This window comes from Lolium perenne, chromosome 2 (assembly GCF_019359855.2).
Source record: "Lolium perenne isolate Kyuss_39 chromosome 2, Kyuss_2.0, whole genome shotgun sequence".
NCBI classification, from domain to species: domain Eukaryota; kingdom Viridiplantae; phylum Streptophyta; class Magnoliopsida; order Poales; family Poaceae; genus Lolium; species Lolium perenne.
Genome location: NC_067245.2, coordinates 38,412,046 through 38,439,628, shown reverse-complemented (window position 1 = coordinate 38,439,628; position 27,583 = coordinate 38,412,046). Strand labels below are relative to the sequence as shown.

Genomic DNA, 27,583 nt, shown 5'->3' with positions numbered 1-27,583 from the left:
ATTTGGTGAATCTCTCACCGGCGCCGCTTGTTACATCGGTATATAGCGCGCTGCAAATCCAATATAGTGTGCTGAATTCTGACGCGGCTGCTGGAATTGCTCTAAAAAGTTGACTTAGATATAATAAAAATCAGTGGACTTATTTCTAGCGAAGCCGATTCGATATCCTGGTGCATCTTTGTTGATAAAGGTTCAGGACTGGTAGTACTCATGTAGGGTTAATTAATCGACTCACCTACCGTGACAGCACTGACAGGCATCCGTAACGAGTTTCACTGTCACAAAGTCAGTCGTCGCACTGAGAAGGCTGGGGCTCCCGAGCCGGCCCGAGACGTGTGCTCAAGCTCATCCAAGCAATGGCCAACGGTATCCTGTCACAGAGGTCAGTCGTCGCACTGAAAAGGCTGAGGCTCCCGAGCCGGTCACGACGTGTGCTCAAGCTCATCCAAGCAATGGCCAACAGTATCCCCAGCGGCGGCGGAGAACACCGCGTTTGGGTACAGGCTAACGGCGGCGGACCGGCAAGGAAGGCGACCGCAGCGCCGGAGATGCCGCTGAATCGCTTTGTCCGCTTTGTCGCGCTCATCGAGAAGCTCGGCAACGCCTTTGGCACGCTGGCCTTCACTTGGGCAACCGTCGTCCTGCTCGGCGGCTACTCCAAGGACCTCAGCCTGGAGAATGACTTTTGGTTTTCCACGGTGATAGTATTCCTCGAAGCAACAAGGTACGTCGAAGCATATCATGTGAGCACAGGTTTATACCGACCTCGATCCTACCGAGTTTGTATAGTATTTGCGTACTGTAGTGTTAATTTTTTTTAGTAGTACCTAAATTAGGCTGGCGGACGCCTGTGTGGGCGACTACGGCGGCGATCCAAGTCAGGCTGAAACTTAAGCCTATTCAGATTTATCGTGGGCGATCTGAATAGGCTCAAGTTGTTGGATAATTAGGCACAATTTTCATGATTAATTCTAGTATATTAAATATGACGACAGCAACTACTAACATGTAAAACTCAAATATACTAGATGTATTAATCAACATGAACAGTAGCAGTGCAAACGGTACAACATCCATCGCTAAACAGATCGAGATATGTCGCACGTACCGATCTGGTGGAGGTGGCGGTGACGGTGTAGCAGATGAAGTCGCAGCAGTAACGTTATGGATGACAACGTTGTTGACGACGGGGACGACGGGTCGAAGTAGACGGCGTTGAAGACGACGGTAGGCAGCACCGCCCGACTTGGACGGAAGACGACCCGTGATGAAGAGCTTGAGCAGTCGCGCAGAGCGCTTCCCAAAAACCTAATTCGCCCTCTCTCATACATGATCGCAAAGGCGAGTGGTTCCGGAGACCTGCTCTCCCGTTCGCCGGTGCACGCCGACGGGCGGGATGGAGTAGGCTACGATGGCGGCGCAAGCAGAGAGAGGTGGAAACCCTAACTCGTGTGTATTCCGTGTTTCTGCGGTAGCCGGGCAAGAGATTATATAGGCTCGGGAAACCCTAGGCAACGTGGGCCACGCCCACGTCGCACGAACGTTTCGAGTCGGTTACAGATAGCCCACGATCCGGGAGCGACCCGAACCGACTAACTGCGACGCGTCCGTCTAGGACTCTGTTCGTTTTCCTGAACTGCAAAAAGAAAGGAAAGTCTCGGCTCGAGGCTCAATCCACTCACCACGAGCGCGGCGCGCGTAGTGACGTGACGTGACGTGTCGAGTCGAGTCGAGTCGAGTCGAGTCGAGACGAGCGAGCGAGCGAGCGAGGAGGAGGAGCACGCGTGTACCACTCCTATTCTTACTCACTTACTAGTGGTGGAACAACCCACCTTATAAGATGGTCTAACTTCCTCCCAACTTTCCATGTGGGACTAAACTTCCCACCTATTGCCACTCCCTAGTGAGCTGCCACCAACTTGGGCTCAAACTCACAAGGCTGCCACTAAGTGGGCTTTGAGATTTATAGGAAAAATCTGAAATCTAGTATGGGCCACTAAAAGTGGGCCCAATATTTCAACAATCCCCCACCAGATCTCAAATCCCCATTTAGAGATTTACCAATACTCGCTGCTTGTTTATATACCAGTGTTTCAGCGGAGACTGTTAAGTTGAACTTCCGCCTAGAACCTTAAGCTAAATCCATTCACACTTGAACATGGACTAAGCCTTGAATTGCAAGTTTTGTGTGAACAGGGTTTCACTCAAAGTCTGTTATCACCGGATTTTGGCCAAATCAGGAGATGGGCCGTAAGTGAAGATGGGCTTGAAGAATATACACGTGGAGCATCTTTGAAGCGGCCTTGCGCGAGGAGTTTGGGCTAGATTGCCCATGTATCTGTAATATAGTAGATCGCATTGTAGTTTAGATAAAAGATAGAGTTTAACCCGTGCACGGTTAGGTGCACGTCCAAATTAGAAAGTCCCCTGGACTATAAATATGTATCTAGGATTATCGGAAAAGGAGGACAATCACGTTCACAACAAACACAAATCAGGCGCATCGCCACCCCTTCTTTCGAGGGTTTCTCCCGGGTAAGCATCATGCTGCCTAGATCGCATCTTGCGATCTAGGCAGCACAACGTTTATTCGTTTACCTTGTGTTGCTCGTACTGAAGCATTGTTGATGGCGAGTAGCACTATTTATCATAGATGTTCTGGGGCTTGCATAGATGCTTTTCTTGCGTATATCTGCTTAGCTATGCCGTCCCTCAACATCTAGCTGCCCTTACACCTATCCAGGTGTAAGGGCAGCATCTTGCTTGTTCGTTACTTAGTAGATCCGATCTGTTATAGTTGCTCCTTGTTCTTCAAGGATTAGTTTAATATCCGTATGGTTAGGCCTTACAAACGGGTTGAACGATCCGGTAGTGCGTTAGGTATGGTTTGTTAGTCCTAAGAGGGATGTTCCGGGAATTAACTTAATGTTGGTTTTTAGGCCTCTTCTAGGGTTAGTTTTCCATTATCTTTCGTGTCTATTAGGCTCAACTACGCGTAGGATGATCCGATCATACGGTGAAAACCCTAAACTGTCGTAGATTGGTTTAGCTTTGTCGTGATCAAGCAGGATCCCCATGTCATTGAAAATCTAACATGAACCATGGGGCGATCGGCTCTTTGAGCCGATCCGCAGGGCAACCTGAGAGCCGATAGGGCTCGTATTTAATGTTTACGTGTCTGCCATGCAGGGAACTAATCAAAGCAATCCACACCTTCCTAGCCAGGTATAGGTCAGGTGGCACGCCCTTGCAGACGCCAGGTCGTGTGCCGGAACATTTGCGGGACGACGTCGAGGGACCAGGGCCCACTGCCGCCTTGGAAGCCTCCCGGCTCTTCGTGTTGCTTAACCACTGCTCGCCGGTGGGTTTTGGCAGGCAACACATTCTGGCACGCCCGGTGGGACATCGGGACAATCTTCCGCAGCAACCATGTCGTCATCTGCGTCTCAGACGGCGGAACCAGTCAAGTATGAAGATCTGCCTCCTGAGCATAAGAAGAGATATGATGAGCTTAAGGCCATCCTGGAAGCCGATCTCATCGGCGCTTTTGAGAAAACCCGTTCGCACGGGATCAAGTTCAAGGGGTTCCAACCCGAAGGCGTGCTAGATGGACTAGATCTATCTCTCCCGTCGGACGAACGTACCAGAGCCCTGCGACAAGAGGTCAACTATGCCGTTGCTCACTCTCTTCATCGGCATGCTGAGAGCCTGGTGAATACTCTGGAGCGTGTCGCGCTCAATGTGGTGCAAGAAGTCACGAAGCACAAGTACTCTCCGTCAGGTCCTGCTCTAGGAACTCACCAAGGGGAGGTACCGCTCTACACAAGGCCGCCACTGCAACACACGTTTGCAGCTCCACAGCAACAAGGTTCACCGGCGTACGTCGTCTACAAGGTTGGAGGTGATCCAGGCGACTACCAATTCCTGTATGAGCCGCCCAAGGAAATTCCACATGGATACGTGTGCACATACGTGCCGGACTGCAACGACTGGATGACCCAGGTCACAGCAGGAAGGACTGCCACGGCAGGAGGAGTCGCTGGAGCAGGAAGCAGTTTTGGAGCAGATGCTGAGAAACAGGCGTGGCTAACTAAATATGCCACCAGTACAAGTCATGAACGATCAGCTTCTGCAGCTCCTACGGTGGATGAGATCACCGCCATCATGAGAGACAAGTTCGGCATCCTGCCGAAGAAGAGGATGATCGGCTATTCCAAGCCGTATCCCAACGACTACGACCTGATCCCGCTGCCACCTAAGTATCGGCTCCCTGACTTCACAAAATTTAGTGGATCAGAAGGAACCAGCTCGATCGAGCACGTGAGCCGATACTTGGCACAGTTGGGCATGGTCTCAGCTTCAGACGAGCTACGGGTGAGGTTCTTCTCGCAGTCTCTCACGGGTCCAGCCTTTGGGTGGTACACCTCGTTGCTACCAGACTCGGTTCGGACGTGGAAGCAGCTGGAAGAGCAATTCCATGTACAATACCATTCAGAAACTACGGAAGCTAGCCTTGCCGATCTGACCCAAGTTTGGCAGAGACGAGGAGAGACGGTATCTGAGTACATCCAGAGGTTCAGGACCGTCAGGAACCGATGTTATTCGGTTCGCCTATCTGAGAAGGAAGCAGTCGAGCTGGCGGTAGCAGGATTATCGGCGCCGCTCAAAGATGTGACCTTCCAAGCAGAGTACAATTCACTGGCGCACATGGTTCAGAAGTTGACAGCATATGAACAGCGCCATCCAGAATTGTACCAGGACAAGTACAAGCGCGTCGCCCTGATCGAGACATGCGAAGATGAAGATTCTGCTGGAGATCAGGAGGTCGCTGTAGCTGAGTGGACTCGGGGGGCAAAACCCGTGTCCTGCAAGTGGGTGAAGCAACCAGGGCCTGTGAGGGGGTTTGACTTCGATTTGAGCAAAACGGAAAAAAATTTCGATTTGCTGCTGAAGGAGAAACAGCTGAAGTTACCTGAAGGCCACAAAATCCCCACGCCCCAAGAGATGAACGGCAAGCCATACTGCAAATGGCATCACACGTTCACCCATACCACCAACGACTACTCTTCGGTCAGTTTACTCTTCGGTCAGTTTGCCATGAGGATTGACACGCAGCCGTTTCCGGAAGTCAACATGGTCGATCTCAGTCAGTGCCTAGGACGCGAGCCAGGTTTCTCGTTTGATATTAATATGGCAGGGCTTGCAGATCGCCATGGCGATGATAAGCCAGAGAGTAGTCGCTCTCGTGGCAAGGATAAGAAGGAGGCCGATCCACGCGACCGGCCCCAGCATGATGACAGACGGTATTTGACTGAAGAAGAGGTGATAAGCGTGCGGCATCAACGACCACTTTCCGCACACCTCCTTAACAAATATGAACAACAGTACGACCGACGTCGACGCTACGACGTAGATGATGATAGATATCGTCGGTCTGATGCAGACAATAGGAAATACCGTCGATACGAAGGGTATGAGCGTCACGCCAGAGGGAGGTCAAGGGAGCAAGAGGACGTGGACAGACATTGGAATTGTCCTTTCTTCAAACACTGCTGGGACTCAGGAATGAGCCGATTGCCTACAATCGAGAACTGCCCAGAATGTAAGCAGAAGAGAAAGGGAACAAATGAAGTTTCAGTGTTCAAACGTCTAGGACCTCTCCCACCTCAGAACAAACGAGCTGAGTCATCCCAAGATGAAGACTTTGAGGAGTCAGAAGAAGAAGATAGATATCACCGACCAAGGTGGTGTCCTGATGGACTCAGCCACTCCCAAAAGCGCAGAGTGCAACGGCTCAGAAACTTGGAGGAAGCCGAGGCGCAGTACCTGTACACGTTGAGGAAAGCACGGCCTGATCTGGCTGTGAAAATTCAGCAAACACTGGAAACAGAAGCTCGCCCACCGAAGAAAGTGTGGCGACCCAAGCAGACGAAAGCCGATGCAGGGACATCGGCTGATACAAACATGGTGTTCGTTTTCCCGTCAGAGTTTTGTGCTCCAAAAGACGAGGAAGTATCAGTGGCACAGTTTGATTGCGGGCCACGGCCAGTTATCTTTGAGAAGCCACGAGAAAGGAGCTATAGGCATCTGAAGGCCCTATACCTGAAGGGTTATATCAACGGGCAGCCTATCAGCAAGATGCTAGTTGACACGGGAGCAGCAGTCAACATAATGCCGTACTCCATGTTACGACGTTTGGGACGTTCTACTGAAGATCTGATCAAGACCAACGTCACGCTAAGCGATTTCAACGGCCAACCGTCAGAAGCCAAGGGTGTTCTGAACGTGGACTTAACTGTCGGCCGAAAGACCATCCCCACATCCTTCTTCATCGTCGACAGCAAGAGCACTTATGCTGTTCTGCTAGGAAGGGATTGGATCCATGCTAACTGCTGCATTCCATCCACAATGCATCAGTGCATCATACAATGGGATGGAGATGAAGTGGAGGTTGTTCATGCAGATGATTCAGTCGATATCTCTTTGGCTGCCATGAACATCTGGGAAGCAAATGACCAAGAGCCGCTCTCTGGAATCAATCTGGACGACTGTGAGCGCATCGAAGCTACAAAAAACGGGGTGAGGCTAGTCTTATCCACTGGCCTGACAGAGTAGCAAGATCCAAGTCTATGGACGTACGTGGCAAGGCCGATCCCTGCGATCGGCCCCAAAAAATAAGAAACAAGGATCTCACTTCAAACATGCCACGTTGTCGTAGCAGGGAACCAAGAAGTTGTAAACCCTCGTTAAACATTGCAATGGAAAAGGAGGCCGATTCTAGCAATCGGCCACAATTAGCCTCAACCTACCTTCTGCCTGTCTTCATCATTGATTTGACAGGCAATGGAAAGCTGAGATATGGGTTTACAGCAGCTGATGGACTAGAAGAGATCGACATTGGTCCTGGGGATAAGCCATGGCCAACATTTATCAGCAAATAAGTTGGATCACCAACTGCAAGGGGAGCCGATTCCAGCAATCGGCTAAAATTATTCGCACCACCCGTGTTTACTGATGTGCTATTTCGCATGGTGAGTGGCGAGAAAAGCTTGAATTGGCTGTAAAGCCGATATCTTCAATCACTTGAAGGATTCGGCTCGGGGGGCATACACATGGAGAAGGTACAAAGCCACGAAGTATGTACCCAGGGGAAGCCGATTCATGAATCGATCGGCTAATAAAAAATCGAAAATGCAAATTTTTTAAGCACAGCCGATGCACGGCCATCGACTCGAGAGGTACAAGCATCAATGGAGCAGTTGCTGATGGAGAGGTTCTACTGGAAGAACGCCTCGATGGAGGAAGCTTATCTCTGCTAGGACCGTGAGAATAGCCGGTGACGAACGATCGGCTGTGGAGAGCGTCGGAACTTCATCAGCACCCCCACTAAAGACGCATCAGTCTGCTAGAGATGATGGGCCGATCTGAGCAGCAAGACGCGAGAATGGAGCTAGGAGGAACTGAAGGGCCATTACATTTGAGGCTTCTTAGTCCAAGGGAGCTGCTGATCCTTCCAAGCTCTTCTAGTGCATTGGCTCTTTGGGCGTAAGCTTCCCTGCCACGTTTCGATCTTTTGCTTCAAGGAGCCGATTTTGTTGGAATCGGCTGATTCTACACTACAACTTGGAAGCCAAGGGTGGCCCATTTGGCTGGTCCACTTCTATCCTCGCCTTGGCTGAGGCTCGGGGGCAGCTTGCCCTTAAGGTTTCTTGTTCTAGGGACCTGATTTTGTTGGAATCGGCTGGCTCTGCATCACAACTTGTTTGAGAGATGATGAATTGTTGCAGAAGGAAACCACCGGAGTTGATGGGAGGAGTTTGAAGAGGGAGCCATTATCATTGAAAGGCTCTGGACCAGCTTGTTGCTGCAAAGAAATAGAGCATCACAAGGAAAGTTGTGGGCGAATGGTATCTGTTATGCAGAAGTTCTAGCTTCAGCATCCAGGTGTTCAGCAATGGTCCTGGAGTTCTCCTGAAGGCATTGATTCCGGAATTTTGGCCGTTAAAGCTAACATTAAGCTCAGGAGGTTTGGATTTCCAAGATCTAAGGTTTGCACGATTGCGATTGGGTCCTGTTCGACTGGAATTTGGGGATCTGGACTGATCTATCTTGAAATTTATCATAAGAGACCGATGCGTTGCCATCGGCTCATTGAGCGTTGATCAGGCTAACAATCGGCAAAATCAGTTCGAGGGGACATCGGCTAAATTGACATGAAAGGGATCGGCAAAATCAAGTCAGGGGAAATTCTTCATTGGTAGCAAGATTTCTTACACGAAGAGCTAATTGCTCTCAAAAGGAATTACTAGGGGATACATTGCCCCATCTACTACTACTAGCCCTATGCTAAAGATCCTATCTACGGGCCGTTGCTGCCCTCGTCGTCGTCGTCGCCGCTGTCGGCGCTGCTCCCGGCCGGCTCGTCGTCGCTGCTGTAGTGGCCGCCGGCAGGACCTTCATTGTCCTCGTCTTCCTCGTCAGCGTCGTCGTCGCTGTCGAAGTCGCTGAGGTTGCCCGGCCAGGGGCAGAAGCGCTTGGCCGGCGGCTCGTCGGAGGAGGCGTCGTCTTCCTCCTCTTCTTCATCCTTCAACTCCTCGGACGAGGTGAAGTCACCCCAGGAGAGGCGATCGTCCTCGCTCTCCTCCTCCGATTCTCCGGCGAGGAAGCGGAGGCCGCTCTCCCCGTCCGTCAAGGACTGGTCATCCTCGGACCAGACGGAGAAGTCGTGGCTCGACTCGTCCCCGTCGGCTATGACGCGACGGATGTTGGCTGCGTGGGCCTCCTGCGGATCCCACTCCGGCGTCGACTCTCGGAAGGGGGAGGACTGGGTGGAAAGACCCGATGAGGAGGAAGAAGAGGAGGACATGGTGGCAGAGGAGGGCTTTTGGAGTGCTAATGCGAAGGGGATGAAGAGGAGAACTGTTCGATGCAGTTAAATAAAAGAGATGGAGATTTAATGTTCGAACAGTTTTCGAGGATGTGGTGCCAAAACTGTCAAATCGTGCAGAGAAGTTGAGAAGGCAAGGCGTCATGATGAAGAATACTGCGACGGTTCTGCTCTGCCACGAAATGACCCCTCGAAGGTAAAAACAGAGTGGTTTTGAAATTATCATTACCAAAACCAGGGGGGCATGTGTTATCACCAGATTTTGGCCAAATCAGGAGATGGGCCGTAAGTGAAGATGGGCTTGAACAATATACACGTGGAGCATCTTTGAAGCGGCCTTGCGCGAGGAGTTTGGGCTAGATTGCCCATGTATCTGTAATATAGTAGATCGCATTGTAGTTTAGATAAAAGATAGAGTTTAACCCGTGCACGGTTAGGTGCACGTCCAAATTAGAAAGTCCCCTGGACTATAAATATGTATCTAGGGTTATCGAAAAAGGAGGACAATCACGTTCACAACAAACACAAATCAGGCGCATCGCCACCCCTTCTTTCGAGGGTTTCTCCCGGGTAAGCATCATGCTGCCTAGATCGCATCTTGCGATCTAGGCAGCACAACGTTTATTCGTTTACCTTGTGTTGCTCGTACTGAAGCATTGTTGATGCCGAGTAGCACTATTTATCGTAGATGTTCTGGGGCTTGCATAGATGCTTTTCTTGCGTATATATGCTTAGCTATGCCGTCCCTCAACATCTAGCTGCCCTTACACCTATCCAGGTGTAAGGGCAGCATCTTGCTTGTTCGTTACTTAGTAGATCCGATCTGTTATAGTTGCTCCTTGTTCTTCAAGGATTAGTTTAATATCCGTATGGTTAGGCCTTACAAACGGGTTGAACGATCCGGTAGTGCGTTAGGTATGGTTTGTTAGTCCTAAGAGGGATGTTCCGGGAATTAACTTAATGTTGGTTTTTAGGCCTCTTCTAGGGTTAGTTTTCCATTATCTTTCGTGTCTATTAGGCTCAACTACGCGTAGGATGATCCGATCATACGGTGAAAACCCTAAACTGTCGTAGATTGGTTTAGCTTTGTCGTGATCAAGCAGGATCCCCATGTCATTGAAAATCTAACATGAACCATGGGGCGATCGGCTCTTTGAGCCGATCCGCAGGGCAACCTGAGAGCCGATAGGGCTCGTATTTAATGTTTACGTGTCTGCCATGCAGGGAACTAATCGAAGCAATCCACACCTTCCTGGCCAGGTATAGGTCAGGTGGCACGCCCTTGCAGCCGCCAGGTCGTGTGCCGGAACATTTGCGGGACGACGTCGAGGGACCAGGGCCCACTGCCGCCTTGGAAGCCTCCCGGCTCTTCGTGTTGCTTAACCACTGCTCGCCGGTGGGTTTTGGCAGGCAACAAAGTCATAACTAGTACATGGCTGCCAGTAGCCTACCCCGCGGGTGAAGCATATGCGTCATATTTCGTGGTCTCTTCATGAGTTTACTAGAGATCACCCAAATCTCATAGATTGCGATGTTTAACAATCGGACTCATATAGGTGTGTTATTTCAATAATGCTCTGTAGGACAACATCTTTGCTAAAATAGCTAACATAAACACATTGAGGCTTGTTGCCAACCTCCCTTACAGCAATTGAGAGTTGTGCATCTTCACATAGAGAGGGTTACATAATACTCTCCTCAATTAAACCACTAGTTTGTTCTTCCCAAGTCCTAATTCACGGGGATCTCCGATCACAAAGGTTGGGTTACCACTATGGTGTAACATCAACGGGTCTCAAATCCATCTCCCTTGATGCACTTTCTATCACATTACGTGATAGTACCTTTGTAAAGGGATCTGCCAGGTTTTTGTCTGTTTGAATATATGTAACAGTTATTACTCCGGAGTTTCGCAATTTCCTGACAGACTTCAAACGTCTCTTGACATGTCTTGATGACTTCGCGTTATCCTTAGAATTGTTCACTTTGACAATTATAGTTTGATTGTCACAATTCAAAAGAATTGCCGGAACATGTTTTTCAACCACAGGCAAGTCCATCAAGAGCTCACGCAACCATTCTGATTCAACAGTGGTTGTATCTAAAGCAGTAAGTTCTGCTTCCATAGTTGACCTCGTCAATATGGTTTTCTTGCAAGATCTTCATGACACTGCGCCACCTCCAAAGGTAAATACATACCCACTAGTGGCGTAGAGATCAGCTACATCAGAGATCCAATTTGAATCACTATATCCTTCAAGCACAGCTGGGTGCCCTGAATAGTGAATCACATAACTCATTGTACCACATAGGTAGCGCATGACCTTATCAAGTGCATGCCAATGATCAGTACCCGGGTTTGACATGAACTTACTCAACTTGCTAACAGCAAAAGAGATGCCGGGTCTAGTCGCGCTCACTAAGTACATGAGTGAGCCAATGATCTGAGAATATCTCAATTGATCTATGGCGATTCTCCGGTTCTTGCGTAATGTCACACTGAGATCATAAGGTGTTGGAGAAGGCTTGCTATCAATATAGCCAACCGGCTCAAGATCTTCTCAACATAATGGGATTGCGTTAGACTACCCACTCTCGTTCTTAATCAGCTTGATGTTCAGAATCACATCAACTTCTCCCAGATCTTTCATATCAAAGCTCTTTGACAAGAAAGACTTGACCTCGTGTATTACTTTCATGTCTGTACCAAAGATCAGAATATCATCCACATACAAACATAGTATAACACCTTCGCCCCCACCATGGCGATACTAAACGCACTTATCAGCCTCATTGACAACAAAGCCTACAGAAGTTAAAGTTCTGTCAAACTTCTCATGCCATTGCGTAGGTGCTTGTTTTAGGCCATATAAAGATTTTAGCAACTTGCTGTTGCCTGCCAAAACCCACCGGCGAGCAGTGGTTAAGCAACACGAAGAGCCGGGAGGCTTCCAAGGCGGCAGTGAGCCCTGGTCCCTCGACGTCGTCCCGCAAATGCTCCGGCACACGACCTAGCGGTTGCAAGGGCGTGCCACCTGACCTATACCTGGCCAGGAAGGTGTTGGATCGCTTCGATTAGTTTCCTGCATGGCAGACACGTAAACATTAAATACGAGCCCGATCGGCTCTCAGGTTGCCCTGCGGATCGGCTCTCAGGTTGCCCTGCGGATCGGCTCACAAAGCCGATCGCCCCATGGTCCACGTCGGGTTGACGATAACATGGGGCTCCTGCTTGATCAGTATAAAGCTAAACCAATCTACGACAGTTTAGGGTTTTCACCGTATGATCGGAACATCCTACGCGTAGTTGAGCCTAATAAACACGAAAGATAATGGAAAACTAACCCTAGAAGAGGCCTAAAAACCAACATTAAGTTAATTCCCGGAACATCCCTCTTAGGGCTAACAAACCATACCTAACGCGCTACCGGATCGTTCAACCCGTTTGCAAGGCCTAACCATACGGATATTAAACTAATCCTTGAAGAATCAAGAAGCAACCGTAACGGATCGGATCTACTAAACGATGAACAAGCAAGATGCTGCCCTTACACCTGGATAGGTGTAAGGGCAGCTAGATATTGAAGGACGGCATAGCTCAGCAGATATGCGTAAGAAAAGCATCTATGCAAGCCCCAAAACATCTACGATAAACAGTGCTACTCGCCATCAACAACGCTTCAGTACGAGCAGCACAAGGTAAACGAATAAACGTATGCTGCCTAGATCGCAAGATGCGATCTAGGCAGCATGATGCTTACCCGGGAGAAACCCTCGAAAGAAGGGGTGGCGATGCGCCTGATTTGTGTTTGTTGTGAACGTGATTGTCCTCCTTTTCTGATAACCCTAGATACATATTTATAGTCCAAGGGACTTTCTAATTCGGGCGTGCATCTAACCGTGCACGGGTCAAACTCTATCTTTTAATCTAAACTAAATGCGATCTACTATATTACAGATACATGGGCAATTAAGCCCAAACTCTTCATGTAAGGCCGCTTCAAAGATGCTCCACGCGTGTATCCTTCAAGCCCATCTTCACTTACGGCCCATCTCCTGATTTGGCCAAAATCTGGTGATAACACATGCCCCCCTGGTTTTGGTAATGATAATTTCAAAACCACTCTGTTTTTTCTTCGAGGGGTCATGTCGTGGCAGAGCAGAACCGTCGCAGTATTCTTCATCATGACGCCTTGCCTTCTCAACTTCTCTGCACGGTTTGACAGTTTTGGCACCACATCCTCGGAAACTGTTCGAGCATTGAATCTCCAGTATATCTCCTTTTATTTAACCGCATCGAACAGTTCACCTCTTCATCCCCTTGCTCCAAACCAGCCGTCAGCCAAAAAACCCTCTCCCTCTGTATCCATGTCTTCCTCTTCCTCCTCCCAATCCTCTTCCTCGAGTGAAGTAGAGCCGGAGGTCAATCAGATAGAAGCGTACAATCGGCGCGCCCCCGAGCATTGGGATGAGCAGGAGTTCGACTTCGACTTCGTGCCAGAGGGGCGACCCGAGGACCTCGTCTGGTCAGATGGCGACATGCCCCTGACTGACGGGGAAGATGACCTTCGGTTCTTGATCGACGGAGAGCTGGAGGCGGAGAGCGACAGCAACGACCCCTCCTTCCGGGGCAAATTCACCTCCTCTACCAAAGAAGAAGAAGAGGACGATGAAGACGAAGACGTCTCCTCCGACATGAAGCAAGAACAGGAGGACGACACCTCCTCCGACGAACCGCCGCCCAAGCGCATCCGTGGCTGGGCTTGGTCAGATGAGGACGACGATGACGAAGAGGAAGAGGCCTCCGCTGAAGGTTACAGTAGCAGCGACGAGGAAATCATCGACAGCAGCGATGACGGCAGCTACCCCAGCGACGGTGAAGACGGCAACAGCCCTTAGAGTAGGGACTTACTAGCATAAGATTAGCAATAGTAATCTGTTCCCTTTGAGTAATCAGCTTCTCTTTGTAAGAAATCACCTTTTTTAATCAATGAAGATTAAGATGTTCTTCCAATTCAAATTCCAATCATCCGATTTCACCTCTTTCCACTTTCTGATTGTCAAAGGTGGTCAACGCTGCAATCCTTGTCCCAATTCCGATCCTCAAACGGCAATCCTTAACCACTCCAAATCACCAGGGCAACCTTGCACAATTTTCCATGCGTCAAACCGAACCCAAGGAAGTATTAAAATAGTTCAAAACTTTCCTTATCAGGAGCCTGGAAATTTAAAAATATAGTCTCCCTCAGGCTAGACCACCTTGCCGAAGATGACAGCACTTGGCAGTTTTACTCATGATCTGTCCCTACTTCCTCCCAGTTGGTATGACTGCCTCAGACAGGATCATGAAACCTGGTCACGGATCTTTAAGGCCAGTGCCCCCCGAGCCTCAGTCAAGGCGAGAACAGCAGGGAGACAGGTGGCCACCAGGAATTTTGAAGGCCAACACCCCTCTAAGTTTCCGTAGCATGTTAGCTCATCAAAAACAGGGCACCATCTTTGCAAGAATCTTCCAGTGGGGATACTGATGAAGTTCTGATGCCCTCTACACTGACGGTGACGTCGACCAAGTCACCACTTTGGCCAAACCCCAGGCAGAAACGCCACAGCCGATTGCGTCGTCATCGGTTGTTCCCATGGTCCTAGGAGAAGCATGTTCCTTTATTGGGCTCATCCTTACCCCGATCTGCATGCTTGTGCTGCCCTTGTTGTCTGTTAGGGCTGTGATCTCTCGGGCTTGCTGACGTGTCGCTCGACCTTAAATATCGAGCCGACCTCTCCATAGCACGTGATGAACCAAGTTCAAGCTCCAATGCCTCAAAGTTCTGCTCATTCATTGAGATATTGGTTGAAAACTCCGAGGAGGTAATGAACATCCTTGAAGAAATCCAACCCCATGATCAAGTGGCAGCTTGGACTCTGTAATTCTGAAGTCGATGTCCACACATCGGCTGTGCTGAAAATTTTTGTATTTTCGATTTTTTTTTATTAGCCGATCGATTCATGAATCGGCTTCCCCTGGGTACATACTTCATGGCCTTGTACCTTCTCTGTGTGTATGCCCCCCGAGCCGAATCCTTCAAGTGATTGAAGATATCGGCTTTTCAGTCAATTCAAACTTGTCTCACCACTCACCATGCTAAATAGCACATCAGTGAACTCGGGTGGTGGGAATAATTTTAGCCGATTGCTGGAATCGGCTCACCTTGCAGTTGTTGATCCAACTATTTGCTGATAAATGTTGGTCGAGGCTTATCCCCAGGACCAATGTCAATCTCTTCTAGATCATCAGCTGCTGTAAACCCATACCTCCACTTTCTATTGCCTGCTAAATCAATGATGAACACATGCAGAAGGCAGGTTGAGGCTAACTGTGGCCGATTGCCAGAATCGGCCTCCTTTTCCATTGTAATGTTTAACGAGGGTTTACAACTTCCTGGTTCTCTGCTATAGCGACGTGGCATGTCTGAGGTGGGATCCTTGCTTTTTATTTTTTGGGGCCGATCGCAGGGATCGGCCTTGCCACGTACGTCCATAGACTTGGATCTTGCTACTCTGTCAGGCCAGTGGATAATACCAGCCTCACCCCATTTTTTGTAGCTTCGATGCGCTCACAGCCGTCCAGATTGATTCCAGAGAGCGGCTCTTGGTCATTTGCTTCCCAGATGTTCATGGCAGCCAAAGAGATATCGATCGAATCATCTGCATGAACAACCTCCACTTCATCTCCATCCCATTGTATGATGCACTGATGCATTATGGACGGAATGCAACAGTTAGCATGGATCCAATCCCTTCCTAGCAGAACAGCATAAGTGCTCTTGCTGTCGACGATGAAGAAGGATGTAGGGATGGTTTTTCGGCCGACAGTTAAGTCCACGTTCAGAACACGCTTGGCTTCTGACGGTTGGCCGTTGAAATCGCTTAGCGTGACGTTGGTCTTGATCAGATCTTCATTGGAACGTCCCAAACGTCGTAACATGGAGTACGGAATTATGTTAACTGATGCTCCCGTGTCAACCAACATCTTGCTGATAGGCTGCCCATTGATATAACCCTTCAGGTATAGGGCCTTTAGATGCCTATAGCTCCTCTCTCGTGGCTTCTCAAAGATAGCTGGCAGTGGCCCGCAATCAAACTGTGCCACTGATACTTCCTCATCTCTCGGAGCACAAAACTCTGACGGGAGAACGAACACCATGTTTGTATCAGCCGATGTCCCTGCATCGGCTTTTGTCTGCTTGGGTCGCCACACTTTCTTTGGTGGGCGAGCCTCTGTCTCCAGTGTCTGCTGAATTTTCACGGCCAGATCAGGCCGTGCTTTCCTCAACGTGTACAGGTACTGCGCCTCGGCTTCTTCCAAGTTTCTTAGCCGTTGCACTCTGCGCTTTTGGGAGTGGCTGAGTCCATCAGGACACCACCTTGGTCGGTGATATCTATCTTCTTCCTCTGACTCCTCGAAGTCTTCATCTTGGGAGGACTCAGCTTGTTTGTTCTGAGGTGGGAGAGGTCCTAGACGCTTGAACACTGAAACTTCATTCGTTCCCTTCTTCTTCTGTTTACATTCTGGGCAGTTCTCGATTGTAGGCAATCGGCTCATACCTGAGTCCCAGCAGTGTTTGAAGAAAGGACAGTTCCAATGCCTGTCCATGTCCTCTTGCTCTCTTGACCTCCCTCTAGCGTGACGCTCATACCCTTCGTGTCGACGGTATTTCCTGTTGTCTGCATCAGACCGACGATATCTATCATCATCTACGTCGTAGCGCCGACGTCGGTCGTATTGCTGTTCATATTTGTTAAGGAGGTGCGCGGAAAGTGGTCGTTGATACCGCACGCTGATCACCTCTTCCTCAGTCAAATACCGTCTGTCATCATGCTGGGGCCGGTCGCGTGGATCGGCCTCCTTTTTATCTTTGCCGCGAGAGCGACTGCTCTCGGGCTTATCCTCGCCATGGCGATCTGCAAGCCCTGCCATGTTGATATCAAACGAGAAACCTGGCTCGTGTCTTAAGCAGTGACTGAGATCGACCATGTTGACTTCCGGAAACGGCTGCGTGTCAACTCTCATGGCAAACTGACCGAAGAGTAATCGGCCTTGTTCTATCGCCATTTGGATTTGCCCGCGCAAGACTTTGCAGTCGTTGGTGGCATGGGTGAACGTGTGATGCCATTTGCAGTATGGCCTGCCGTTCATCTCTTGTACCGTGGGGATTTTGTGGCCTTCGGGTAACTTCAGCTGTTTTTCCTTCAGCAGCAAATCAAAAATTTGCTCCGTTTTGCTCAAATCGAAGTCAAACCCCTTCGCAGGCCCTGGTTGTTTCACCCACTTGCAGGACACGGGTTTTGCCCCCCGGGTCCACTCAGCTACAGCGACCTCCTGATCTCCTGCAGAATCTTCATCTTCGTCCGTCTCGATCAGGGCGACGCGCTTGTACTTGTCCTGGTACAATTCTAGATGGCGCTGTTCATACGCTGTCAACTTCTGAACCATATGCGCCAGTGAATTGTACTCTGCTTGGAAGGTCACATCTCTGAGCGGCGCTGACAGGCCTGCTATCGCCAGCTCGACTGCTTCCTTCTCAGATAGACGAACCGAATAACATCGGTTCCTGACGGTCCTGAAGCGCTGAATGTATTCAGACACCGTCTCTCCTCGCTTTTGCCAAACCTGGGTCAGATCGGCAATGCCAGCTTCAGTAGCTTCTGAATGGTATTGCACGTGGAATTGTTCCTCCAGCTGCTTCCACGTCCGAACCGAGTCTGGTAGCAACGAGGTGTACCACCCAAAGGCCGGACCCGTGAGAGACTGCGAGAAGAACCTCACGCGTAGCTCGTCTGAGGCTGAGACCATACCCAACTGTGCCAAGTATCGGCTCACGTGCTCAATTGAGCTGGTTCCTTCTGACCCACTGAATTTGGTGAGTCAGGGAGCCGATACTTAGGTGGCAGCGGGATCAGGTCGTACTCGTTGGGATACGGCTTGGAATAGCCGATCATTCTCTTCTTCGGCAGGATGCCGAACTGATCTCTCATGATTGCGGTGATCTCATCCACCGTAGGAGCTGCAGAAGTTGATCGTTCATGACTTGTACTGGTGGCATATTTAGCTAGCCATGCCTGTTTCTCAGCATCTGCTCCAGAACTGCTTCCTGCTCCAGCGACTCCTCCTGCTAGTGGCGATCCTTCCCGTCAGTAACACGGGTCATCCAGTTGTTGCAGTCCGGTACGTATGTGCACACGTATCCATGTGGAATTTCCTTGGGCGGCTCATACAGGAATTGGTAGTCGCCAGGATCACCTCCAACCTTGTAGACGACGTACGCCGGTGAACCTTGTTGCTGTGGAGCTGCCATCGTGTACTGCAGTGGTGGCCTTGTATAGAGCGGTACCTCCCCTTGGTGAGTTCCTAGAGCAGGTCCTGACGGAGAGTACTTGTGCTTCATGATTTCTTGCACCACATTGAGCGCGACACGCTCCAGAGTGTTCACCAGGCTCTCAGAATGCCGATGTAGCGAATGAGCAACGGCATAGTTAATCTCCTGTCGCAGGGCTCTGGTACGTTCATCCGAAGGGAGAGATAGATCTAGTCCCTCCAGCGCACCTTCGGGTTGGAACCCTTTGAACTTGATCCCGTGCGAACGGGTTTTCTCAAAAGTGCCGATGAGATCGGCTTCCAAGATGGCCTTGAGATCATCGTATTTCTTCTTATGCTCAGGAGGCAGATCTTCATACTTGACCGGTTCTTCCGCCATCTCGGATGTTGACGTGGTTGTTGCAGAAGATGGTCCCACCGGGCGTGCCAGAATGTGTTGCCTGTCAAAACCCACCGGCGAGCAGTGGTTAAGCAACACGAAGAGCCGGGAGGCTTCCAAGGCGGCAGTGAGCCCTGGTCCCTCGACGTCGTCCCGCAAATGCTCCGGCACACGACCTAGCGGTTGCAAGGGCTTGCCACCTGACCTATACCTGGCCAGGAAGGTGTTGGATCGCTTCGATTAGTTTCCTGCATGGTAGACACGTAAACATTAAATGCGAGCCCGATCGGCTCTCAGGTTGCCCTGCGGATCGGCTCTCAGGTTGCCCCGCGGATCGGCTCACAAAGCCGATCGCCCCATGGTCCACGTCGGGTTGACGATAACATGGGGCTCCTGCTTGATCAGTATAAAGCTAAACCAATCTACGACAGTTTAGGGTTTTCACCGTATGATCGGAACATCCTACGCGTAGTTGAGCCTAATAAACACGAAAGATAATGGAAAACTAACCCTAGAAGAGGCCTAAAAACCAACATTAAGTTAATTCCCGGAACATCCCTCTTAGGGCTAACAAACCATACCTAACGCGCTACCGGATCGTTCAACCCGTTTGCAAGGCCTAACCATACGGATATTAAACCAATCCTTGAAGAATCAAGGAGCAACCGTAACGGATCGGATCTACTAAACGATGAACAAGCAAGACGCTGCCCTTACACCTGGATAGGTGTAAGGGCAGCTAGATATTGAGGGACGGCATAGCTCAGCAGATATGCGTAAGAAAAGCATCTATGCAAGCCCCAGAACATCTATGATAAATAGTGCTACTCGCCATCAACAATGCTTCAGTACGAGCAACACAAGGTAAACGAATAAACGTTGTGCTGCCTAGATCGCAAGATGCGATCTAGGCAGCATGGTGCTTACCCGGGAGAAACCCTCGAAAGAAGGGGTGGCGATGCGCCTGATTTGTGTTTGTTGTGAACGTGATTGTCCTCCTTTTCTGATAACCCTAGATACATATTTATAGTCCAAGGGACTTTCTAATTCGGGCGTGCATCTAACCGTGCACGGGTCAAACTCTATCTTTTAATCTAAACTAAATGCGATCTACTATATTACAGATACATGGGCAATTAAGCCCAAACTCTTCATGTAAGGCCGCTTCAAAGACGCTCCACGTGTATGTCCTTTTAAGCCCATCTTCACTTACGGCCCATCTCCTGATTTGGCCAAAATCTGGTGATAACACTTGCACACCTTTCTTTCTTCACCCTTTACTACAAACCCATCAGGCTGATCCATATAGATTTCCTCTTCCAACTCTCCATTAAGAAAAGCTGTCTTTACGTCCATTTGATGAACGATAAGACCATAGGAGGCAGCCATGGATAGTAGTACTCGAATGGTGGTAAGTCTAGCGACAGGTGAATAGGTGTCGAAGTAATCTTCGCCTTCTCTCTGTGTGTAGCCTTTCACTACAAGCCGCGCCTTGTACTTCTCAATAGTACCATCAGGTCTTAGCTTCTTCTTGAACACCCATTTGCAGCCCACATGCTTGCATCCATGAGGTCGTTCTGATAGCTCCCAAGTTCCATTAGAAAGAATCGAGTCCATCTCAGTATGGACAGCTTCTTTCCAGTCATCTGCATCTGGAGATGCATATGCCTCTGCAATGGACGTGGGAGTATCATCCACAAGGTACACAATGAAATCATCACCAAAGGATTTTTCAATCCTCCGTCTCTTGCTCCGTTTAGGAGCTTCATTGTCATCCTTCTCAATAACAATCTCATGTGATTGTTCAAAATACTCATTAGATGTACTAGATTCAGGAACTATCTCAATAGAAATTCTAGCAATGCTATGCATATCTTTCATAGGAAACATATTCTCAAAGAATGTTGCATCACGAGATTCCATAATAGTATCAACATGCATATCAGGTACTTCAGATTGAACTACTAAAAATCTATAGCCTACACTCCGCGGAGCATAACCTAGAAAGATACAATCCACTGTCTTTGGTCCGAGTTTGCGCTTCTTAGTAATTGGAATATTGACTTTCGCGAAACATCCCCATGTGCGCAAATATGAAAGTGATGGTTTTCTCCCAGAGCACTCCTCGTAAGGGGTTTTATCTTTATTCTTGTTAGGAAATCTATTCAGGACATGACATGAAGTCAACAAAGCCTCCCCCCACCATGCCTTTGATAAACCAGCAGTGGCTAACATGGAATTCACCAAGTCAGTCAGCGTGCGGTTTTTTCTCTCGGCAACACCGTTTGATTAGGGAGAATAGGGAGGCGTCCTCTCATGAATTATACCATGTTCCTCACAGAATTCATCAAAGATTTTAGGAAAATATTCACCACCACGATCCGACCTAAGACGCTTGATCTTTCTCTCTAGTTGATTTTCAACTTCGGCCTTATAAATTTTAAAGTAGTCTAAGGCTTCATCTTTAGTTTGCAACAAATAAACATAGCAAAATCTAGTCGCATCATCAATCAATGTCATGAAATATCTCTTTCCACCTTTTGTCAACACACTATTCATCTCGCATAGATCAGAATGTATGAGTTCTAGAGGTGCCAAGTTTCTCTCCTCGGCCGCCTTGTGAGGCTTCCGAGGTTGCTTTGATTGCACACAACTATGGCACTTATAACCTTTGGCAATGGTGAAATTCGGAATTAAACTTAAACTGGATAGCCGAGACATTAAACCAAAATTAATGTGACATAAACGAGAATGCCAAACACTGGTATCATCACTAACATTGCCACAAATATAGTTCACATACGTATTACTGAAATCAGAAAGCGAAAAGCGGAACAAGCCTCCGCACTCATAGCCTTTACCAATAAATTGTCCAAACTTGGAAACAACTACTTTATTCGACTCTAAAACAACCTTAAACCCATCTCTACATAGAAGGGAGCCGCTAACGAGATTCTTGTTCATAGTAGGGACATGCTGCACGTTCCTCAGCTGCACGATCTTCCCCAAAGTGAACTTCAGATCTACCGTGCCAACACCACGAACAGAAGCATGTGTCCCATTCCCCATCAAGACGGAAGAATCCCGGGCGACCTGGTAAGAAGTGAACATGGATATGTCAGCACACACATGAACATTAGCACCCGTATCAATCCACCAACATGGAGATTGAAATACCGAAAGAACAGTAAAGAGATTACCGTACCCATCAGCATTGCTAGCGGTCACCGTGTTGACTTGCCTCGCCTTTTTCTTGCGGTCTGCCCTCTCTGGACAGTCCTTAGAAAAGTGGCCAGTCTCTCCACAGGTAAAGCATCTTAGATCTGCTTTGTTTATCATCTTCTTCTTCTTGAAGGTTATAGTCTTCATAGGCTTATTGAAGGAGGGCTTGTTATTCCCTTTGTTCTTGCTGTAGGATTTCTTCTGCACCATGTTGGCGCTAGACTGACCCTCTCCTTTCTCAGTAGTATCCTTAGCCCCAGCTTTCTCCTCAACATCAAGAGACGCTATCAGGTTTTCAACTGATATCTCCTGTCTCTTGTGTTTGAGAGTTGTGGCAAAGTTCCTCCATGAAAGGGGCAACTTAGCAATAATGCATCCAGCCACAAACTTGTCAGGTAAGGCACACTTAAGGAGTTTAAGCTCTTTCGCAATGCACTGTATCTCATGAGCTTGTTCGACTACAGAACGGTTGTTCACCATCCTGATGTCATGGAAGCTCTCCATGATGTACAGTTCACTGCCCGCATCGGTTGCACCGAACTTAGCATTCAGTGCATCCCAGAGCTCTTTACCGTCTACTATGTGCATATACACATCACATAGACGATAAACAAGAATACTCAGTACGCATCCGACAAAGAGAGTATTGTCTTCCTTGAACTTGTTCTGATCTTGGTCCAGATGAGTAAGCCAGAGCGTGGCATTAATCTGCCACCTCTTAAAGTGCACACCTTAATCGAGATATGTCGCACGTACCAATTTGGTGGAGGTGGCGGTGTAGCAGATGAAGTTGCAACAATAACGTTATGGATGACAACGTTGTTGACGACGGTAGGCAGCACCGCCCGACTTGGACGGAAGACGACCCGTGACCGCCCGACTTGGACGGAAGACGACCCATGATGAAGAGCTTGAGCAGTCGCGCAGAGCGCTTCCCAAAAAAGAAAGAAAAGTCTCGGCTCGAGGCTCAATCCACTCACCACGAGCTCGGGTCGGGTCGGGTCGGGTCGGGTCGAGACGAGCTAGGAGGAGGAGGAACACGCGTGTACCACTCCTATTCTTACTCACTAACTAGTGGTGGAACTAGGAAATTGAGTGGTCAAGAGAAACCAGCTTAGTACAGATCATAAAACCCCATAGCTTTGGGCTGCTAGTTGGCTAGTGTCAGCGGTGCATCAAAATCTTAGACTAGAGGAATCGATTTGAACTAAAAACAAATCAAGCCAGAAACCATGTAAATTCCAGGTTTCGTCCTGCTCGGCGGCTACTCCAAGGACCTCAGACTGGACGATGATTTTTGGTACGCCACGGCGATAGTGTTCCTCGAAGCTACAAGGTATGCGAAAGCAGATTCTGTTAGCACAGGCCAATACGTACGAACCCCATTTAGGCATTTGTAGGTAGTACTAAAGGATAGTTTAAAACATGTTCTTTATGATTTTCTCCTGTTTTTGTACATGTGCCTAAATTAACAGTTAGTAGCACCATGAAATTTTTTAGAACTTGCTGAGTATTTATGTCTAAGAACTCGCCAAGGGGTGCATATGACATAATATAAGACTTTCACCATGGCATGGAATTAACACATGGCTTAATATATAATGAAATTTATTATTCAAAATAGAGGGCTATTCTAAGTGTTTCTACTTGTTGTAATAATGTTACTGCTACAAATTATACCTTTTACTTTATGCACAGTTAATTGTCATCAGAGCTTGACTGTCCATACTTGAAATTATCGTGCTACCTATTGGAAACTTCCATAGACTTGAAACTTGTTTCTCTAGGAAAACCGAAGTACTCTAGTGCTTCATTTCTGCACAAGTTTTGGCTACTGGTATCAAAATTTTGTCCAAGCGAACCATTAGGGCCGGTAACCACGGGCAACCCAAAAATAATTGTCGTTTGCTCAAAAAAGTCTTTGCCATTCAAATGGTAGTTGACATAATTTTCAAAAATCAACTAAAGTTTGTCATTATTTCCAGGAACTTTTGTCGATTTTTTTCCTTTGGTTCAGTTACCGCGAGTCAACGGTAAGACTAGTAACCAGCTGGTTAGAAAAACATTTAACCCGGCATCAATGACACAAAGGCTTAGCTATGGTCCAAATTAACAAAAAAAACAGCACTGCTATGGTCTACATTAGTCAGAATATATTTATCCTTGTTACATGTTTTATATTTCTTAAGCATTAAGATCTGGATGCTCACCATCTTGGATTTGTGATTTGTGCAATTTCAATATATCATTTAACACCATATCTACATACTTCAGGATGTTCACCCGCAACAATAGACTGGATTACCAACTGTTTTTTAACACCAGAGGAGCTTTTCGACCTGTTGGCTGGAATGGACTGATTGCAATCCTATGCTTTTTCGATGTTTTGGTGATCCTCCTAAATAAAGATTCTCTGTCTACTATGGGGATTCTTTTGATGGCAGTAATACTTGCAATTGGCAGGTTCCTGTCTGGGCTCAAACTGCACATATGCAACCCACTGCGCCATGCCATATCGGTATGGAGCCCCTTGGTTGCAATCCTACTGATGGCTCCCCCTCTAACAGATAGAGTTACTCGATACATATATGCTGCTGGTTATAATCAATATCAAATCGAAGATAAAAAACTAGGCCCGTTGCCCAGATGGATAGTGTTCACTGTACTACTTGTGCCAATGCTGTTGGTAACAATAAGCAGGTTACGGTTCCCAAGAATCATCACACTTGTGCGTAGAGCTCTGGGCAGCAGACAAGTATTTTGGCGTCGAGTTATTACCAACTTGTGCATGGTTTCAGCGCTAGGAATGCAGGTGTTCATGCTGCACCTAGATCCATCCGTGAACCTTCCTGTGGTCTTAATAATACAACTGTGCGCCTTTGCGGTGGTGTCATTAGGCAACTTCCAGATCCCAGCAGCAGTGTTGCGTATCGTACTGGCATTGTTGAGCCTTCGGCACAAGTACGGGCCTAAAGAAAAAAACCTCAAGGCATCTCTGAGAATCTTCTATGGGATGGTGCTTGGACAAGGAATGCTCTATGTTGTGGCTTGCATGCTTGAGTTCTTTTCATTCATCCCTCGGAGATCCCTCGTCCATAGTGGTGCGTTTAGAGGTCAGTGGGGAGTGGAATCTGTCAACCTATACTATGCATATGCCTTGGAAAAATGCATGCAAGAGGGTGTGCTTGCTCCAAAGAAGATCAGCCTCAGCACCTTTGCCATTGATTCTCTAAACTCAGACTCGCCAAAGAAACAGCTCAACGGGATCCGGACGATGCACTGCTTTCTCCAAAGGGGGCCAACCAAGGCACAACTCTTTTCAGAACTCACAATTTCTAACATGACGATGGCCAGAATAATTAGAATGTTGGATTGGACAAGTCCAAAGGATAGAGCAATCAGATTATATGCCGCAAAGGTTACCACTGAACTTGCAAAGAACATCCGTGCTGTCACTTTCCCCGGCACAATGCAGCTTCTATCTGCACTCCTTGATGCTGATAGCAGACCAAAAAGAGGAAACCCGCTTCTGATTACAGATGATGAACAGGAAGAAATACGAGATCCATTTCTGAATATAGAAGATAGCCAAGAGAAAGAACACGATGCAGTAAGGGATGTAAATGGTAACCGAGGGCAAAGACAAGACCCACTTCAAGACACCGATAACCTGCTGGAAACACAAAACCGATCGACCAAGCAAGCTTGCATCAACAAACAGAATTGTGTACTCAGGTGCTGGCAGCGGATTTCAGAATTTTGTTCAATTCCCGAGGAGCAGATGTCGACAGACCATGATCTTCTCCCAGCACTGGCCATGTCAATTATTGAAAGTCTTGCTGGTTGTGATCAGGAAAATTGTGTACAAATCAGCAATGCAGCTGACCTCGTCCCTAAGATCATAGGATTCACAAGCTACACAAGGGGCACGGACAATGTGAATACCAAGGCACAAGAAAAGATTTTGTTGAAGTCTTCACTGAAGGTGCTACAAAGGCTCACAAGCATTGGTGGCGAAATCGGCATAACACTGCGGCACAACATATCAAACCATCCTTTCCTGTTGACAAACCTCGCAGAGGTCTTGGGAAACAATAGGAGCAGCCAGGAATCAATAAAGATTGTGGCAGAAATACTCAGGAACATTGCGGTTGATGGGAACACAAGGCAGGAGATTGGTCAAATCCAACTGATCATTACCATGCTGATGCATGTATTTCTAAATGCAGAAGGAAGCCCAAGTACCAATGCTGATCGCTTGGTACGGAAAGTTGCCGGGCAAGCACTGGCAATGCTGACAACAGAGAGTGTCCAGAACTGCTTGGTCATATTGAGGGAACCAGAGTTCATTCAGAAACTCAAGACTATGATCCTGACCAATGATGACAGGTACATATATGTGGCGGCAAGCCTGATGCGCAATCTGTGTCTGCACGCTCGTCCCAAGCTCAAGGATTCAGACTTGAAGGAGCTATCTCATACCCTGCGAGAGGTGAGCCCTGCTAATTCAAGCAACAGATGCACTATTAGATGTGAATAATGGAATTTTCCATCTGCATATGTTCTTGTGCTCAATATATTGTGAAAATTTGTCCTGCACTTTTTACCACTGAAGTATAGCTGTATATTATATTTTTACTGACCATATGCATTCCACTATAGGTGTTGGAAAGAATAATGAATGCGGAAGGGGCAGAACTAGAGATCCTCATTGGCCTTAGTTCACAGATATGTAAAGTCATCCCTGGGGACTTTACCCGAGAACTAGAAGATGGTCAGATTGAGAGAAGATTTGCGCAGAGGCTTGTCGACACACTGAATGCAAATACAAAACCTAGTGCTCACTGTCCTGGGATCAGAAGGGTGATACTTGAGCAAATAATATACATGATAGAGTTCAATTCTCGGTTTGCATACCGTTTCAAAGAATGCAGGATGACAGAAGCCCTATCAACGGTAGAGCATACACTGTCAAAGGCTGAAAACTACAGGCTTTTCTTGGGCGACACGGGGTTTATGGAGTGTAGCACACCTCTCTCCACTCTTCTGGACAGAGCTAAAGAACTTATGGGTTGTGACTAACAACTGGATTTCATCACGTGGTAGAAGACTCCAATTTCCCCATATGATAAGCTATTTGTGGGACATCATCCCTCCACAATTGCATTGAGTTGTTCATTGCAATAGAATAAGGGCGCCACAAAATTTAGAGTTGATATCAAAGAATGCAGGTTTTTGACTTTGTATGATTCTGAAATTAATAATAGTCTAAGTACTTGCTGTATTTTGAAAGAACAAAATTACTCTTTTGCAGTGAGAATAACGGATATTGTAGTTCAGCATAATAATATCACATTATCTGCAATTCATTTATTAGATTTTCTACGAGTAGTAGGTTAAAATGCATATTTGTTTGTCTTCAAATGTTTGTGAATCAATGACTGTGGACGATTCAGGTGATTATTACTCCACCTGTTTCTTGCCCCCATTGGATACTCAACTTGATGTCAACATTACATGCGTTGGTAAAAACAAGAAGAGAAAATGGCTATAAGACCACTGATATTTTATAAGATATGGGAGGGTACTCTACCTATGATCCTGCATTGTGATTCAATATAAAATACCGTACAAAATATGATTCTAGTGCTGCATCTGAAGCCCAACACAAAAGCTCAATAGCATTCGTGTTGTTTAAGACTGGGGGAGTATGGTGTTTAAT

The 27,583-nt window shown here is 47.8% G+C and overlaps 1 protein-coding gene across 2 annotated transcripts; it reads left to right on the top strand.

Moving 5' to 3' along the window:
• The first annotated feature begins 282 nt into the window (after positions 1-282).
• Positions 283-27,184, top strand: LOC127331836 (uncharacterized). 2 transcript variants are annotated; one of them, XM_051358044.2, is made up of 3 exons: positions 283-724; positions 24,136-26,353; positions 26,524-27,184. In XM_051358044.2, exons 1-3 carry the CDS (start codon positions 357-359, stop codon positions 26,941-26,943), a joined length of 3,006 nt encoding a protein of 1,001 aa, XP_051214004.1. In that variant the 5' UTR covers positions 283-356; the 3' UTR covers positions 26,944-27,184. The 2 variants fall into 2 exon arrangements, with proteins under 2 accessions (XP_051214004.1, XP_051214006.1); XM_051358046.2 differs by lacking the exon at positions 283-724 and adding an exon at positions 23,114-23,197.
• Positions 27,185-27,583: the final 399 nt, after the last annotated feature.

Excerpts from the sequence above, each read along its gene's own strand:
- LOC127331836 (XM_051358044.2), top strand. The coding sequence starts at position 357 with ATGGCCAACGGTATCCTGTCACAGAGGTCAGTCGTCGCACTGAAAAGG. Across the intron at positions 725-24,135 it reads GTATTCCTCGAAGCAACAAG|GATGTTCACCCGCAACAATA; the intron begins GTACGTCGAAGC and ends TACATACTTCAG. Across the intron at positions 26,354-26,523 it reads TATCTCATACCCTGCGAGAG|GTGTTGGAAAGAATAATGAA; the intron begins GTGAGCCCTGCT and ends ATTCCACTATAG.